Genomic DNA, 19,620 nt, shown 5'->3' with positions numbered 1-19,620 from the left:
TAATTTTAAAATGGATCTTATGACAATCGACGGTGCGAAAAGGGTTCATACGGCGCAGGATAGGGACTGGTGGTGGGCCCCTGTGAACGCGAAAATGAATATTCGGGCTCCAAAAATGGCTGACAATTCTTCACTAGCTTAGCGAATACCAAGCATTAGTTACGACATATTAAACGTAGGCCTATTTTTTTTATTCGACTAACTGAATCTAAAGTGAAAATTTTATGACGAATGTACTGTTTTCTGCAGATGACATGCTAACAACATAAAATGCCTTTCAAAATTAAACGCACACACCGTCGCTTAGCAACCGTCTGCTTGTTGATTTACTTTAACGATGAAGAATAAACAGCCCCCCGCATGTTAATTACGTCTTCGTGTCGGAGCAAATCCTCGCCTCAACCGAACATAAATTAACCGATTTTCGACGCGGCGCGACCCGACGTAAAACGACCCCTGATCGTTCGCTACAAGCGGTAGTTTTTTACACGCGTTGGCTGTTTAACGATGACTCATTTGGAGAATTATACGGATGGTGCCGAACAGACAATTTGGCGTATCGGAAGGCGAAAGTTTCGATCACAAGACAGAGACAAAAGAAACGCTCCAAAGGAGTAGGCCTACGCGGTTTTACAAATGCGTTCGTTGAAATCTGAATTCCCCTGTAAACTTCGTGTTTATTCATTGTAGATAAAATTTGCTTTTCAGGATTTTAGTTTTTCACGGCGGTGAGTCTGAAGATCGCTGTCTTCTGGGTTGTTACGCCCTGATGATGGAAGCAGCAAGGACTTCTGAAACGTCGGTAAACTTCTACCAGACTATACGGCGCTACAACCCAGACGACAGTCATTTTCGGAGACCACCGTGAGGACCTCAGATCCTACTTAGACTTATATGTGACAAACATACCCGACGTTTCCATTCTGTCCTTACAACATTACCCTCTACACAGCTTACTCAATTTCTTTACAACCCCCCCCCCCGTCTGCATTTATGTAAGATGAAAAGTTTATTTAATGTACAATCAAGCATAAGTTGAAAAAGTTGTGTTTTTGTAACACATGAGACACCAGCTCTGATAAAACAAGAGATGCATTGTGGAGGGAGGTCTACCCTCTCTGGAAAAGGAATGCATTATTTAATACGCTCTCCCCCTAGCAAGAAACCCCCTCCCCCATTAGCAGTAGTTAATAATCTGCAAGGAAGTAGAAAAGAGTCTCTCCTGGGAGAACGTTTTGTAACAAAGATTGTCTTTCTGTTTCTAGCAAGTCTGTTGTACCGCTTTACTCAATGCTCTAAGCAGAAAACGTGGAATTAGGTTCATGGACTCTGGGGTATTTTTTAGAGTAAAAAAAATCATCCTTCACGCTTACGTATTTGTTACGAACGTCTGTCAAACAATCCTTTCCATTCTGCTGACGAGGTAACTCGTCTCTATTCTAGAATATATATTTCTACATGTATTTCAATATAACACTTCATGTCATATCTTAATTGTTTCTGATTTAACGAAGTTTTAGTAGATCTATTATCAAGGATTTTTTCTTAAGTGACGAAGTAATTTACACTTGACTGTGGTGACTTCTAAAAGATTTATACACATGAAGATCAAACTCCGTGGTAAATATTCCTTCTTGAGAGGCCGTTATTGGAAATTTAAAGTTTATTCAACATCTACAATTTTATTTCAAATAAACTCATACTGTTAATATTTAAATAAATCAAATAAAAATATTTGTATCTACGCAGTGTATAGTAATATTAGCATTGAAACAGTAGATTTGGGGTTCTGAAGACAATAAAAATGGCATTGTTCTTGTTCTGGGTTATGCCACAGCGTAAATTCGTCGGAGGACACTAACGCTCTGCCGAAACGCCATTCCTCTCTTGGTGGCTTAAATGCATGTTCTAGCTGTGGACGTGAGGCGTCTCAACAGGTGTGTAGCGCGGGGCGGTGTATCACACAGGGGCAGCGCATAGCGCCACTGCTGAGTGTGTGGTCTAAGATTGGTTAGACACAGAATTTATTTTCGTAAGAATATAAAGATTTTTATGACTCATGTATATGGTCCAATGGCGCACTCTTGTGGCCATGCTAATGAGTACCATCATCAACACCCCAGGGCGATGATGGAGGCAGCAAGGATCTCTCCACTTTGGAGCTGTAAACCACCCTGACTACCACAAATTCTACTTATTTGTGTCGTAAGACTGGAATTTTGGTAATTTTGTGGTTATGGAAATTCAAGCTTTATTAAGTGAATATAATGACAAAGATGTGGCTTGTTAATGTTTGTCTAGTAGAATAATTATTTTAATTGAACAATTTATTAGAATTATTACTTTTCTAAATAGTTACTATTGATGTTTCAAAGCATGAACGTTAAACAGAAGTCATTTATACGCTAAATGAACTATTTGAAGTGCGAAGTTCATTTCAATAATGTTTAAAAATGCACTCCTACCCCAAAGAACAAACGACTAGTCTCCATTATACACTTTCAATACAATACAGAGAGAATATCTGGCGGCTGTGCCACTAGGGCTACAAGAGACGGCATCCAACGCAGAGATAGCCCGTGTCGAAAATGCAGTATCGTACAGGCAAAAGAGCAGTCAAATATCTTCATTTTATATTAGGCCTATACATCACCACGACGATCCACAAATGTAAGATGTCACTCATGTCCTAAAACAAATATAGCAGGGGGAGGTATCAGACAGGAGAGACAGAAACACAGACAAGCGCAGATTCTTACCAGAGTTCTGGTGGAATAAATTTGAGACAGTGTTTATCTTTGTCATATCTCAAGTCAATTCGCGTGAAATCGAAAGGCGATGGGGATTTTCGAGGTTCAGAGACAGCGTTTTCAAATTTTCATGTGGGTTTGGTTGCTGAGGTCAGTAGGTAAAGTCCCCCACATAAACCACTGTGTGTTTGTTCAACAACACATGACAGACGAAACTCTTTATAGTTGCGCATACGGACAGAATTACACTAACCAAAACCTTGTATGTGTGAGTGTGTCCGTGGGTGCGTGCTTTTTTTTTTCCCCACAACAAAATATCAGGAGAGAATAACTGAAGGTATGCCTACCCACACCGGGATGTGTGAAAAACAAAGCTATGCAAAACAGGAAAAAAAAAATGAATTAGTTAGCACCTGGCAACCAAAGAGAGGGGAAAGATGAGTGGAAGTTGCATACTTTGCCAGCTCGCGTAACCAGACACAGCAGCTATCATTCTAATCCTGCAGCCTCACACTCAAATGGAATCGGTTATTTTTAATTCGTGTTAGTTCACTCTGAGGCAAAACAGACAAGTGGCTCGTCCGGCTACTCCACGTAGTGTTACTGCGACCTCATTCCGCCGAACCCCTTTATTTGATTTCCGGTCCTTTGTACGTACCCTGCCAGTTTAAATGTTTTAGGAGTCATTTTAACGAACCGACCCCCACAACCCCCTCTGCACTACTCCACGTGTTTTGTGGATTCTTTTTATCTGTTTTCGGGATGAACAATTGCGAAAAATCACATGTTTGTGATTTTTTTTTTTGGGGGGGGGGGTCAGTGCAACAATGGCGGGGGGATGATCGTAACAGGACACGAGGTACCAGTTCAAATGACCCCTAATAATTAAGACAGAGCTTGAAGTAAGTCGGGGGCCCTCCCAGAAAATATACTGACAGCAATCAATTTTCTTGAGCGTAAGACCTAACGATCAACCCATTTTTTAAAATGAAACAGATGGAAAAAATCATGAAACTTGTTGTATAAAAGTGCTGTACAGCTTCGAAATGTAGTAAATAAATTAACGTTTTTGGAAACCTTTTCTCAACACAGAAAAAATAAATTAATTTTAATAAATACATTTTCTCTTATATCCCTTGACACTTGACCGTGTGAGATTATATTTTCAACTGACAAACCTATTATAAACGAGGCTGACTGGTTAGTTGTTATGTTAGTTAGCAATCACATATCAGCTACATAGATTATATCACTGAAAGATGAAACTATTATAATGATTGTTTAGTTAAGTATAGATTTAGAAGGAAGTTGTTATTAAGACATTGGTTTGAAGAGACTTAAAGAAAACATGAAGCCTTTAGTTGTGTTGACTGCAACCAGATGAGATTCAATCTGGGTAGTATCGAGTACACCAATTTGCACTGTAATGAAACAAATGAAACAACAGTTTTGACAGCAAATTGGGAGATTTCTAATTCGTTTCATGGAAAGGGTCAGGAGACAAAGTTTGAAGCATAATAAGTGAAGAGGTGTGCAAAATTTGTAATGAGAGCGCTAATTCCCTTCAGGATACCCGAGCCTTAGTGAACTGTCACTTCTGATCGAGTCGATCTCGAATCGAATTTCTCTGTTTTGATGCTAGGGAAGCTCTCGATTCGTGACTGAGCGCAAACGATCACCTCACGTTCGGTGAAGATGTGCAAGTAACTAGACACTTTCACGAACGGATTGGTAATAAACTGAAAAAAGCGAGCGACACTTTGAAAGCTGAACGCAGCGAATATTTTGTGAACAGTAACTCTTCAGAAACACGGTCGAAAAGGCGACAGTCATTTGATATGTAACTAGAAGCCATTTCCACACATACCTGCAGTTTTTTTTAAAAAAATATTTCTTCAAAGCCCTTCCGTGGGTGTGAGCTGCAAATATAACGGACCCTGAGTTATAAAATAAAATTAATTTCATACTGGTTCAACCGAGATGTAAGATTCTAGACTCGTATTCGGGAGGAACGTCGATCGAATCTCGCAAAGGCTACAGACTACACTGACTGAGATTCTCAGTTGTTTTGGTGTGTACGCGCGCATACCATGCGAAATCATACTTTTGCCATTCCTTATGTTTATAAGCAGTGATTTGCAGTCCGCAGGATGGGGTACAATCTGCATGACACGAAACTTAAGTGGCCAGAACAAGACTTAGGTTGAAATTCCGCAAAAGCCAAAATAATAAAACTTTAAGTGGAGAGGAGGAGGGGAGAACTTGGTCTGGACCTCTCCAGTAAGGCGAATCTAATGCCCACTGGTTCATATCTTGAGATATTCACAATAAGGAGAGAAGAAAAACGCAAAGATAAAGAACTCTCAGCACCAGCTCACGTGCATTCCGTTTTTATTTTCTCATTGTTCTTCTACTTCTTTTTCACCGGATGTTTTCGGAAACGTCTTTAAAATTTTACCAGCCCACACGACGCAACAACCCAGCACACAAGTCTTCTTAACATTAAATAAACTTCATAACAATTAATCATTGATGGGTTAATGCTTTCAATAAAATTACATTAAGTTGAGGACATGAATGAAGTAATTCTCTGGCAGCAGAACTCCGAGGTTCAACACCGCCAACACCAAATTCCACCACCGGACACAATCCTGAACCAGTTACAACCACGTCTCCCAAATGCGGCCAAATTCCGAAGTGTCTGTAAAATGTTTGGTTTACAGAAACTTTCATAATGAAGGACTGTTAGTCCTACTTCACCCCTTGTCGGCTGTCCGCAACTGCTTATTAAACATTCTGGAAGATACCACTGTATCTGTAACCCAAATCTCTAATCCGCAGCGTGACGAATACTAGTCTAATCTACCCAACCTAGTAACCGTTATCAGAGTAACAGTTACTTAAGCGTTACCGTGATCCGACGCCTCGCGTGATACGAGTATCTGATCGCCACGTTCGCACCTGTCATGTCGCTGCACGGGAAATTAATAATGAATTAGCAGTTGGCGTGTCGAAACAAAACAAAAAATCTTCGCCCAGAATCCATCAGGAGTTAACGTGGGTACGGCTGAGTGCTGAGCCTTGCAAGGCATCGGCCGTTCTCAAACAGCCTCATTCTAATATTTCCCACTAAATATGACAATCCTCTTTTCCCGCTGTCCTAAAACAAATACAAAATTTCAATTATCTGCGTTCTAATCTGTACCATTTTCGGACAGAACACAGAAAACAGAGAACTGGATAGTTTGGGGCCTTCCTGAATTTAATGTTAGCTGAATTTCTTCATACAAGTCTGATTCGTTTAACTCCACAACACTTTCGAAGGATTTATACATTTATTCTGAAAACATTCCTTGGAATTTATACGTGATATGTGTATCTGTTATATACGAGGCGCGTCCACAAAGTAAGTTTCCCACTCGTCCCACAGCTAGCAAACCTTATATTGCGCGAAGCGACTGTGCGTACGTGATAGAGCAATGACGTAGCATGGCGCATGCACTAACGGTACTTCCCGCGTTCTCACAGTAGCATCGTTGCAGCTGTTGAAGATGGAGGTTCTTATTCCAGCTCCCGCCGACTGTGAAGTGCGGTCAGTGATAACGCTAGGCCGCACACGGCTCGACGGACAGCAAGTCTCCTGCAGGAGTTTAGCTGGGAGGTGTTTAATCATTCACCCTACAGCCCGGACCTCGCTCCCAGTGATTTCCATCTTTTCCTACACCTCAAGAAATTCCTGTCCGGTCAGCGTCAGCGTTTTGAGAATGACAGAGAGGCGGAGATGGTTGTCACACAGTGGTTCCAATCCCAGGCGGCAGACTTCTACGACACAGGTATTCAAAAGTTGGTCCCACGGTATGACAAATGTCTCAATTCCGGTGGCGAATATGTTGAAAAATAGCTGGACACTTGCTGTATCTGTTGCAATAAATATTTCCATGAAATTGTGTTTTGTTTCTGTAAACGGCCCCAGGGAAACTTACTTTGTGGACGAGCCTCATACAAAGAAGCAAATTAGACGCCAATGTAAACTAAAGGCAAACAAAGGGAAGCTTTATTGAACGTTTGGTCATGATATTCGTGAATGTCAGTATCTGGTGTTGCATGCGTGTAATTTGTGTGTAAACAACTAAGCCCTTCGTGATATCTACCTTAAAGAACAAGGTATCTCGTCTATGCATAACGTATCATATCACACAACTACAGAGCTTTATTCAAAAGCTGAGAGAGTTCGTCCAGATTCTGAAGGAATCTACGCCTTTTACAACTCTCCAATATTCATTGCCTTTATACAAGTCAATTCCTGAGCCTTATTCTGTGCCATGTATCCAGTCCACAGCCTCACACATTGTATCAAGAAAATCTATTTTAATATTGTCCTCCCTTCTGTGCCTAGGTCAACCCAAGTTGTATCTTCCGCCGATATTCTTGCATTTCTCGTTTCCCCATCGTGCCCCGCCCATTTCACACTCATCAATTTAAGCAAGCTAATTAATTGGCGACGATTTGAAGTTCTCAAGGCTGTAAAGAAGTTGATATTTAACTTTGGGTTTGTAACGTAGTGTGGTCTTCAACATAGATACCAATGTTTCTCCGAAATTATGAACATTCTTACCCTGTAATTTTCTCATTCGTCCTGATATGTCCTCAGTAAGGCCTATAACATTTGTCTGAAACATTCTTCGATATAATGTAGACGAATAATAAAATGCAAATTAATATTAATATATAGTATGTCAGTAATATATTATATGGGTGTTATATGTTTTGAAGTTTTCGCGGCGACGAAACTCGATAAAATTTTCTCGGGTGATCCGACGTTTCAGATGGTTAAACGATAAAACCGACGTTTCAGGTACCATCTCCGCCCCCATCATGATGGGGACAGAGCCATCTGACGCCGCTGATCACCCGAGAAAATTTTATTATACACGGGTGATATTTCTAGCGTTTTAGCAATAGATATATATCTACAATCAATGAAAATCAAGACCAATTATGCATACAAATCTCGAGAACGAAATTCTTTTTAAACTATGCTTGTTCCATTAAGTCTTCAGCTCCTGCAGTTTCAACATCGTTGACCTTAACGTGAAACATCAGAGCGTCTGAATTTGCTATTCGCTGAGCTGAGGCGCCAGAACACGGCCATTCACCTGTCTGCAACATTTACAGAGCCGTGGGCAAATCATTGTTTATGATACAGAGAACTTTGAGTACAGATTACAGCTAAAATATTACGGCACGACACACATTTATCTGCGAGTCACGTGACAGCCCCATCTCTCTTCATCATTTCTGTGTCATCTCGTAATACCCCCCCCCCTCTACACAATGAGGGGTAATTGTCAAGTTGACACAGATCACATCTGAATACTGCAATTCGGCCTCTAACCTCTGAAACGGCAATCTACAGTCGGATATGGCTAGGACATCATTTGACAGAGGTAGAGTGTGTTGTTTACTTTCCAATTGTATGAGTTTCTAATCGTGTGAACTTGAAAGACTTAGAGGAGAGGCGGACGTGGGCTCTTACAAAACCCCCAATGAAAAATCTCAAAGACACGTATGATTTGAGGTTTTCACAGCGGTGAGTTTGAAGACAGCCTTCTTCAACCTCAAAGACATACCTGAGATTTGAGATTTTGAACGCGGTGAAGATGTTAATTGCGGTCTTCTGTGCTCTGACGCCGTGTTGTATCGTCGATGGTTATAAACGATTCAGAATAAAATATCTCCCTCGCATTTATGATTGTCGGTGCCCCAGTAGAAAAGAAAATAAATCAATACTGTTTTGTCTTGTGTCCACTTGCGAGGCATTTCCCAGTAAAGCAAAGTCTAGTAGGTATTAAAATCTCTCTGTTTTGAAGTGGTGCACTTTAGGGTTCCAAATGATTATAACTTGATGTTATTATCACTATACCAGGTTATTGATATCTCTCACGCAGGTCATTAGAGGTTTTTGCCAGTCTACACATGCGATTGTCGAAGTACTCTCTTGAAATAGGCCAAACCTTCTCCTACGAAACTTTTAATTAATGCAATTCACTGTCACCTTCCCATCTCGTTTAATGCTATAAAACCCATGCAGTTGAAACACCGACTTCAAATAAACCCAATTACCAGTAGAGGTATTTGAGTAAGTTGCTATATACTACTGTACATGAAAATCTTTTAAACTCAATCTAACACAGACACCCAGTCGACATGTATTAACAAAATTTTCTTTAATCTTTGTTTAGAAAATGCTTAAAACTGAGACAAAATAATGCAGGTAAAAAAGTTCACAATTTTCTCGGGATACGTTCACACGTTGTGGTCAGAGAGTTATACTTAAGGTCGCTGTCAGTAGCTCAGATTAGTCCATCTTAAGTCTGGAAAGACTGAGGAAAATTCTCTCCTTCGTGTCAGTCTCGAAGGAATCGGACACTAGCCATCACTTCGCTTGTGCTGCTCGTCACGGGCGAAACTTGAAACTACAGCAGTCATCACACGCTACCAGCTAACGAGATCGATCTATATATGGACTTCCTATATAGAACGAACCAAATAGAACTCGGTCCGAACCGAGTAGAAGGGTCAGAGGTCCAATTCTTTCCAGCGACAGAAGAGAACCACATGTCGTCTACATTTTTATTACATTATTTTAAAAAAATTCCAGATTATGTAAAAAAAAATAGGGAAAGAATACCTTGTCTCGGCTTTGGATCGACTAATTGATTCCCGATCGGCTCCTGTTACAGTAGCCTGTCAGGAGGGGCGATTTCTCCCCTTCTGCGTATTTATCTCTTTTCATTGTTCCTACTCGAAATTGTATCTCCATGGCCACGAAGGCTGAGCTGCTGAGCTCTGCAGAGGGTGAGACTCTAAACAATAGAGGCAGGGAGAAATATGGGAAGAAAGGGCGAAGATAAGAGGGGTTGTCAGTGAGTCACTGCGGGGACGTGGAGGGGGGGGGTGCAAGATGAACTATGCTGTACACTGGGACGTGTTATGATACTGAAGAGGAAGCCGACCTAGTAGCCTCATGCGATGACGTATCCTGTTGCTGAAAGGCTGTTACCATTTCGGCGATTCTCAATCCGCTGGTCGCAGCTTTCCGCAGAACGAACCGGCTAGGTCACTGACTGTAGCAGCGGCCAACAAATTACATACTTCAAGGTCACGGAAGGACTTCACCCCTTACGGCGCGGCTCTAAGTCACTAGTACATCGCTGCTACGCTGCAAGTTCTGAGCTGCTTCAATACCCTCGGCTGCGCTGTACGATTTTGTTATGACCTTGAAACATGTTACTTGATTGTAGTTTCACTGTCTGGCAGCAACTACGAACAGATCTCTACCAGGCCACCACGCCTATACCCCATGTGTTAAAATACATTCCAATAACTATATAATGCGTCCAGTTTATAACGGAGCGAGGTGTACTCCAAGCTGTTACGAAGTGGTACACAAAACGCGATCCCAAATTAGAAGGGCGTTGAAAAGAGAAATGTCGCTGACAATTTTAAAACGCGGTCGCCTTTTTTAAAAAAAAGGTGGTAACCGCTTGTTTGTTGCTACGTTTTGAGTGGGGGTGGTGCAGGGGGACCACAGCGTTGGGGTCAGAATTATGCAGACGGTCGAACAAGAAAGATGGGACCGATAGAGGCGTAATTAAGTTTTGCCAATAATCGCTGCTGTAGTACAGTATCTGTGGGGCAGAGTGATGGGTCAAGTGCGACTGCAATCGACACTGAAAGAAGGGCGTATGTCACAAGCTTATTATGTCTTATTTTCGGGGACATTTTTTTTTAATTTGTGGGGTAGCAGAAATTTCATGATTGTTTACAAGTGAAACTCCTTGTCCTGCTCTATACATAATTTAACAAGAGAGGATAAGTGTGGTTTTGAAGATCACTGTATTCTGGGATGTTTCGCCGTTCTGTCTGTTAGAAACTCTCCGACGTTTCAGAGTTAATTACTGCCTCCATCATCGATAAACGTTTACCAGAAGACAGTCCATCTTCGTACTTGCCGCCGCGAGAACCCCGAAATCTCACCAGTAGTACAACACAGAAAGTGTTAAGTCAAAATCGTATAATTTTGTCTCAGATCGTTAAAACCTGATTTCATGCCAGCGGAACAGCAGAGCAGGTGTTAACGATCAAACAGCGGTGGTGTTCGCTCCATTGTTACACGCCGCTCACACTGTGCATACAATAAAAAAATTATTGACGGAGATACTCAACGGAGCATGCGCAGAATAAATGACGTGGATAATATCTTAATGAGGTTTATACATTTTATGGCATGGGCAAATTGTTTACGATTGCAGTTTATACGTTGACCACTACCAGCATTTACAGAATGTTCCAAAAATATGTATATATATAAGCCTAAGATTCCGTCTTATAATGTATATAAATATTTTTGGAACACTATGGTTTAAATAATAAAAGCAAATCATATGCCTACAAGACAAGAAAGAATATTACCTCCAAATGAAAACTATGGGACGTATATTGCACACAGAATTCGTGTGACAACCTGGAGTTAGGTTTTCAGTTTTATATGAATGCCAATATGCGATCTTTGACATTTCAAATAGTTTATTTTAGGTTCCTTGTGTCATTATTGCACGACTGTGGCCGTTATAAAAATCAGGAGGGATTGCTAATGGCCATGTTACCCACTTGCTTTTCATTACTGTGTCACCTGCTGTCAGTATCCGACCCACGACAGGACACCGCAAATAATTAGACTCAGCCGACTCGTCTCTGCCCCGCCTGCATCAGCGACACAAGGCACAGAGAGAAGTCAGAAAAAAGTAGGACTAGCTGAGCGAAATATCATCTCCTCGGGAAGGACTCTTCTCTGTCGAGTTAATTCGCCAACAACACCCCCGCTTGAGAATTCAGCGGCTGTTACGCCAATGTTGCACTTAGAAGCATGTGTATTGAGGTAGATGCCACGTGAATCAGAGGCGACAAGAGCCATGATTTATTTTCCGCCTTTCGGTCGATGACAACTAATTTAAAAAGGCTGTTACCTTAATTGTTCTGTAATCTGTTTTAGTTATGACCTCATCCCGAAGCCTGTCCACATTTTTTAATCTACAAAACCGACACTTTTTGGCACGATATGGAATGTCGTATGTGATTAATTTAGAAATCGTATGTCCAAACGTTTTTCCCTGGATACGGCGGAACATTTGAACAAATTTCTCTATATGTGCGTATATAAGTATCAATACTGGTGCGACCCTCATTAAATTCAACATCAAAATACTTCGGTCTGATCTTACAGAAGTCAATGAAGGCATCAGGCTACAAACTGGATGACCTTGGTTAAGTTCCCAGCAGGGGGATTTTCTCTCTTTCGCCAGCGCAGACCACCTCTGAAGCCCATCGAGTCTCCTATCTGCCTTGTGAGAGTCAAAGCAACTGATACGTGAAGTTAACAGTTCACCTCAAAATTAATGTGATTGTTAGCACTGAAGTCTTTTATTCATGTGGTCCAGGACTTTTAAATCTTGTTCCGACGGCTGTACACGCTGACAGTGGTTCGTCGTAGCTTTCCCTCTGCCCTCCGGGCAAATGTTAGGTAGTATCTAAAACAGCTCATGACCGATCCTTCCCACGTAATTTTTAATTCTTCATTCCCAGTCATCAACCATTTCGATGTTCTACAGCTTATGGTACTGACGGACGTCGTGAAATGCAGAACAAAAAATTATTAGTTGTTTGTTTTGCGCTAGTGTAAGATAAAAACAGAATTGTTACGATGAAAATCGGCAATTTCTCTGAACGACCGTTTACTACTTTATTCATATTCCGTGGTAAAATGGAGAATATTCTTCACCTCCCCGCCCCTAACACCTACAAATATAAACCCACTGCGCTGTATTGTACCCAGCAAACCTCCAACTTTTCAATAATTCAAATCTAATTCTACCTGCTCTACCCCAGCACATCTGCCACAACCTCACAAGTAATTTTCTTTCCCTTTTCCTTTCATTCATCTCCTCTTTGTGCATTTCTTATAGATTCATCCCACGGTCTGATTTCGCTGCATACCGAAAAGTAAAGACTCCTCACATCACGCTAGACCGGGGCCATATTTTGGAGTGGGTTAGGGTTCAATAGTCATCCTGAGGTGCGTGGGTTGACGTAAAGCCACAGAATCCCTGCTGTAAACGATCCTCTAAATTATGGCAACACGTGAGTCCCTCCCTTGACCGAATCAATCTCACGTTCAGGATTGAGGGGCATGACCAATCGCGGACAGCCGACAACAGGTGGTCCTTGTGTCTGGAGGTTGGCTGAGAAGCAAACAATTCCTCACAAAACAAACTAGCATGTTAAGAAATGTTACCTAAAAGGAAGGGACTACTTTGGAGATCTAAGAATATATGGGTAAATATTTAACTACGTATTGAACAATTTGATGTGAATCTCAAATTTCGTCGGTTTGTCCCTGCTAATCATTATCCCATGTATAAACGCCCCACGACGTGAGGATAGCCCTAACCAAGCAGCACACTGCTATACTCTAGGCCCTACTACGTTAGAGGCTTCATCTCTGACCAGAATATTAGCTGGTCTCGAAGTAAAGGCCGATTTTTATACATAACCCAAACTGGAGTCCACGTCTTCAGTCTCGTTTGTGGAATGATCTGATATTTTGGGTTCCGTTAATACCCAGTGCTGGAGACTGGCGGCTCCAGTATTCTTCTCATCTTGCCCCTCCCCCCCTCTATCGCCGCTCTTTTCCTCAGTGTTCCTTGCATAATTCTTCAGCCCGACACTGTGCCCCAGAACATTTCAAATTAATGACAACATAACATTTTATCACTTTGTTTTTCCTGTTCTCTCATTTGCTTGGTACGCCACAAAACACAAACGCACTTCAACTGTCTCGAGCCTCGCCCTCGCTACAGGGTGATTATAAATTTAAGGACATGCCTAATATATAAAGAACATATACACAGTTTCATTATCCGTTCTTTCCGTCAAGTACATAAAAAGGATGAATGAAGAAGTTGAATAAGCCTAAGTATTTTGATCGAGTCCAGTGGAGAGCTCTTGTGTACATGTATTTTATTATTTATAGCTTATTTAACGACGCTTTACCAGTAGATAAGACTATAAGCGTGGAACGTACATGTAAAAAACCGAGCCAATTAAACGTTGTTTACCAAATTTATAACAACTGATAAAGCAAAATTCGTAAGAAATCTCCGCTATCTGCAATTAAGGGGTTACAAATTATTATCATCGATTGATATGACATTTTAATAAGTATCATAAAGAATTCCAAAAGACAGAATATAGGGTAACAAACTACATAAATATAATTTTACTGAAACTCAAACTACAAATACGTAACGACGCTCATATTTGTTGCAAGGTTGAGTGCTCCATCTCTTGTTGAATAGTTTATAGAGCTTAGCTTGTTCATTTAGAAGTTCACCAAATCACGTCACTGGACCCCGTCGTGAGCGAGCCGAAACCAGTCCACAGATAATACTTCTGTAACACACATTAAAATCATCCTCTCGTCTCTTAAACTTACTCAACAAATGATGTTCATGCAATTTTCATCTCCCTCAGTCATGTTTTATTCCCCGTCCACCTTATTCAAGCCGATTTCATCATTTTAAAAGCAACGTATTTGGTGAAGAGTCAACAGTTTTCAGTGGTAAATTAAGTTTTTCTTTAGTAGACTAAACATTATAGACCATGACGAGGAATCTTCTTTCATTCCATAGAAATCAGGATCTTTTGCGAGACCTTCTTTCTTAGACAACCTGTATTCACTGTGACGGACAGAGCAAGTGAACGTTCACAGCTGCGATTTCCCTAAGCAGTTATAACCATTCCTGAGCCTATGAATTGTTCATTCTGAAGCATTACGGCATCCCTCTTTCGGATGGCATGAAAATGTCATGCACATATTACGAGAAACATGTAAATTACACACGGCCAGACTCCCATTTGTCGCCGGGTTACTAACTGGCTTCGGACATTCTTTGCATGTTAAACTGTTATTATTCAGGACCTTCCCAGAGACCCTCCCCCCCACCAAACAGACACACACTTTCCCTCCCGTTAAACGAAACTACTGTGCTCGGTCCTACTAGCACTGTAACCTGAAAAGTAACACGGAAGTAAATAAAAACTTAAAAACAAAATGGAAATGTTCTATTTCAGAGAGAATTCTGATTTCAGGAGTTCGTATTACGTTTAACTGCTTAGCAGAATTTTGGGTTCTCACGGCGTTGAGCACGAAGATGGCTGTCTTCTGGGTTGTAGCGCCGTCTAGTCTGATAGAAGTTTACCGACGTTTCAGAGATCCCTGCTTCCTCTACCATCACGTCCGACTTCTACCAGACTGCACTGCGCTACAACCAGAGAGACAGCCATCTTCTACTTGAATACTTGGCCGCATTCACTTCTGTCAAGATTTAAACATAAAAATAACACCAAAATAAATTAATACCCCAGAAAGATTTTAACAAGCACGAAAAAGGTTCATTTGTCGTTCCCTTTCATACCTTCGCTTCCTCACTATTTATGATTATATTCCCATTTCACCAGAAAATATTGACTTAACCTCTGCCGTTCAGAGTCATTAAATAAACAATAATTAATCACCTAACAACAGTATTTACATAAAATTAAAAACAAATTCCAAGAAACGTCACAGACGACAAGGGGAGTGGGCGTTGAGGCGCGCACTATGACGGAAGGAGTCCAAGCTCCGTCTGTTTCCTACCTCGCACTTAGAAAGCTTCCGACCGTCCGCTCAGCCAAGAACACGCAGCCGATGCTGGTGTCTCGTGTTACCTCTGACAAAAGTGTCTGATCCTTGAGAAAGACGAAGCACTGGACTGGTTAATGCTCCGGTCAAGCTAATAGTGAGCCTCCAAACCACTAACAACGGGGGGGATATAAAAGAAGTGTTTATTACGTAACAGGAGAGCGGAATATTATTACTATTAATATACCCTAGCGCTGTGGTGTGATTTTTGAGGGAATTTCATAGTAATGCCTTTCTTCGCGACCTGACTTCTAGACCAGGATTCAAAACTGACTGTGACAGGAAGAAAAAATAAGGAACTATAAAAGACTGGAAGGAAATTCAGTCTTTTAAAGGTGAACACTGCACCATTTAGTTTAATGACTTAGCTGAAAAAGTTGATTAACAAAGACTTAATTTGTAAACAACAATAACTGCTGCTGTTATTCTCTAGCCTATCAAAGGGATGACTGTAGGTATCAACTTTTTTGAGGAACATCTCCTACTTCAGCCCTGAGAATGGCAAAGTGTTTCTTCGAAACGTCGGTACAAGTCCACGTCCTCGCGGTGTCATAACCATGAACGCGTAAGTCAATAACAGGAACTGAAATTTCTGTGACACTCGTTAAGAGGCGCTGCTGCTGTCTTAAGAAGGGCTTCCCTCTCGTTGCAGGGAAGAGCTTCACCCTCACGATCATCGTCAGTTCCTCGCCCCCGCAGATGGCGACGTACAGCAAGGCGATCAAAGTGACGGTGGACGGACCGCGGGAACCCCGCTCCAAGACACGTGAGTACCGATCGCAATCAGCTGATTTCACATTCTTCCATTTGCCTTTTGTTTCGGCTGTAGAAATTCAATTCACCGGCTGACCTACCTCCGTTCATATAATTTGTGTAGGAAGTTCCATGTAAAATGCGACCATATATACAATAATATCGATAAGCTTTGGTGACATTAATTTAACAAGAAAAATTAGCATTTTGAAGACATCATTTGCTGGAAAGAATTCGTAGAACATCATTACAGCAAAAGCTTAAGAAATCCATTACCCTCTCGACAAGAATCCATCTACTTTAAGGTCTTTCGTGTGACATTTTTTAAAGTACTTCTGGGCCAATGTTGGCAACAGTGCGCTCAATATTGTATTTCTGTTTCACCAAGCTCGTGGGTTGTTCGAATAAACACTTTTTTTACCCCCCCCCCCCCCCCCCACAGAAAGAAGTCTGGCGGGATGAGGGCTGGAGATCGCGGTGGCCAAATGCCACTGACAAAAATTCGTTCACAGCGACATAACAACCAGGGTGACTTTGATTCGAGTGTCAAGGGTGGGGGTTGCGAGGGTTAATTGTAGGACGATGGACTTGCTTCGGACTCAGCTTTTATATCGCAGTACGTGATTGTTTTTAAGTTGCATTTTAAATGGTACACTCTGTATATCTATCTGCATCATGGTCTATCAAAAGCATGGCTAGTAACTCCAGCGAGCGTTCTTAATTATGTTAGATACGACATTTTTACGGCAGTGAGGATTATGTTCTTCTGGGTTATGGCGCTGCATAGACTCACCCGCACATGCCCATGTTTCGGAGAAACATGCTGTCTCTATTTTCAGCGTTGAAGCCCTAGCTATAAAACCCAGAACAAGAACACCACTGACATTAATCTTACGTGCTAAAAAAATCGGGAATAATAATAATAAAAATAATAATAAGAATGGAGAGTAGCGACAGCTGCTCGCCATATAGGATGATGAGAACAGGGATGTACCAACATCCCGTAACCACAGTTCTAATTGTTGCAGGCCATCAACCCTTTCATCCTTTCCACTTTGGACCACGCCCCTTTCACTTGGGCAACCCTCTCGACCCAGGACACAGAGTGCCAGATCCACTGGTCGGGACTCTTCCCTTCAAACTGACAGGTAAGCGCTGCGTCCCCTGAAGCCTCTACTCTGGCGCCTGGATTTCATTTCTACGACATGTTGGGAGATCAGACAAGGCCTACGTAATAGTCTCATATGTTGATATTTATGTAGAGGCTATTATAACGATTTATAAATAAGTGATTATGTAGTCCAGTGTTCTATTTCTGTGTACAGACACAGTGTCAACGGAGAAACGTACACTTATATTGTGATATCAAAATACCATAGTCTAAACACGCGTCCATGAAATTCTAAAATCCTGAAGCAGAGTATTAACAGGCGCTGAGTTATGGCTGTTTTACGTCACACAAAAGTATATAAAATTGCATATTTTCATGATTCACCATTCAAAATTTTGGGTGCCTCCCACTCAACCCAACGCAGGTTCGCTACACGTTTTGTTAAACCGTAAATGACTGAAAAGGAAGGAATTCAAAATGTTATCCATTCTACATTTGTAGGATAATACGTAATACAGTATTTAAAAAGCTTCCTGAAATTTTGCAATAATATTAATGCAATATCTGACAAGGAAAAGATTAAAGGTAGATATTTACTGAGAGTGAGAGCAAACAACATGGACGATAGGAAGAGACAGGTAGGCATGGAAGGGGGTAGACGTATGGGAAAACGTAAGCCCAAGCCAGAATCGAGAATCGAGAATCGAAAGAGGATTTCAGAATTAGAGGAATTTTTCTCTCTCTCTCTGTTGCTAGGAGTATCAAACAAAAAAGCTACCCTCAAAACGCGTTGTCGTGGCGACAGGCATTGCAAAGACCACCACCAGGTGGACTAATAGCTCTACTTTTCTATGTGCCTCTCACTTCCTCGATCTACCTAACCTCACTTAGCTCCAGGGAATCTGGAACTACACAGAGACAAAGCGGCTTAAACAGGGCATCGGGGAAGTCGGTTGAACGATAAAATGGACTTTGCTCTCAGTTCTGGATTCCGACTCGTTACTGTGAAGTTACATTCGCTTTGTATTTGCTTTATGGGATGATAGAAAAGTCACAGAAAGTGTATCCGCTAAGCACATGCACACCGAATGAAACTATCATATTCTGTTCTGAACCTATAGAAATCCTATAAAATATAAAAAAAACATATGTCGTGGGGCAGAATGACATTCATAACGGATTTCAACGAAGATAGGCCAATTAGTGACCTCAAAAGAGAAATTATAAAAATTATTGAGTTGTTCAGATCGGCAATTGTTATCAACATGTCTGCGTTCAAATGTGTTGCAGATAAGAATATATAAAAATAATATTGCCAGTAGTCTGAAAAAATAATATAGTCACAATTATGCAAATCGTTTCTTACGCTAATGCTTTTAAAATGATATGGTCCTCTGAACGAATCTTTAGATATAAATTTATTGCTCTCTTGTTTAGGTTATACTCTGATAAATAAAAGTAACAATTTATTGTATTCATAAGAAGACGGTACAAATTTATATTAAGAAAGAAGATATCCGTCTTCTGGGTTATTGCGCTGTGTAGTCTGGTCGATGTTAACCAACGTTTCAGAGGTCATACTGCCTCCATCATCAGGGCGATGAGTAAGAAGATTTCTGTCTTCTGGGTTGTTGCGCTGTGTAGTCTGGTCGATGTTAACCAACGTTTCAGAGGTCATACTGCCTCCGTCATCAGGGCGATGAGTATGAAGATTTCTGTCTTCTGGGTTATTGCGCTGTGTAGTCTGGTCGATGTTAACCAACGTTTCAGAGGTCATACTGCCTCCGTCATCAGGGCGATGAGTATGAAGATTTCTGTCTTCTGGGTTGTTGCGCTGTGTAGTCTGGTTGATGTTAACCAACGTTTCAGAGGTGATACTGCCTCCGTCATCAGGGCGATGACGGAGGCAGTATGACCTCTGAAACGTTGTTAAACATCGACCTGACTACACAGCGCAACAACCCAGAAGACGGAAATCTTCATACTCACCGCTGTGAGAACCTCAAGTCTTACTTATATTAAGAAAGTTTGTAAGAAATATAATGAGATATATAATTGAAATTTCAATTAGTTTAAGTTGTTTTAGATACTAAGTTACGTGCAACTAACATAAATAACCATAGTTTGACAATAAAAATTGTTCTAGATACAGTATAATCTGGATTGCAGTTTTGTATGATTTGGTGGAGAGACACAAAGAATAT

The 19,620-nt window shown here is 41.1% G+C and overlaps 1 protein-coding gene and 1 long non-coding RNA gene across 4 annotated transcripts in view; one reads left to right on the top strand and one right to left on the bottom strand.

Moving 5' to 3' along the window:
• LOC110841287 (uncharacterized) overlaps window positions 1–19,620 on the bottom strand; it is a 182,645-nt gene that overhangs the window by 24,005 nt on the left and 139,020 nt on the right. Inside the window, exon 4 of one of the 2 annotated variants that reach the window (XR_002547160.2) lies at window positions 14,137–14,261. The exons of the other annotated variant lie outside the window; for it this stretch is intronic. This is a non-coding gene — a long non-coding RNA (uncharacterized LOC110841287). Of the gene's footprint in view, window positions 1–14,136; window positions 14,262–19,620 lie in introns of those variants that run through there. 2 annotated transcript variants of the gene reach the window in all.
• The window catches only part of LOC110841286 (uncharacterized), a 42,714-nt gene that overhangs the window by 3,739 nt on the left and 19,355 nt on the right, over window positions 1–19,620 (top strand). The window contains exons 2-3 of one of the 2 annotated variants that reach the window (XM_022086682.2): window positions 16,205–16,318; window positions 17,334–17,453. In XM_022086682.2, the coding sequence (XP_021942374.1) occupies window positions 16,205–16,318; window positions 17,334–17,453 (234 nt within the window). Of the gene's footprint in view, window positions 1–16,204; window positions 16,319–17,318; window positions 17,454–19,620 lie in introns of both variants that reach the window. The other variant, XM_022086680.2, reaches the window with a different exon arrangement.

Source organism: Zootermopsis nevadensis, unplaced genomic scaffold (assembly GCF_977971745.1).
Source record: "Zootermopsis nevadensis isolate Lab colony 2312 unplaced genomic scaffold, Znev_1.0 Znev_ptg000030l, whole genome shotgun sequence".
In the NCBI taxonomy this organism is placed as follows: Eukaryota; Metazoa; Arthropoda; class Insecta; order Blattodea; family Termopsidae; genus Zootermopsis; species Zootermopsis nevadensis.
This window is presented reverse-complemented; position numbering and strand designations above follow the sequence as displayed.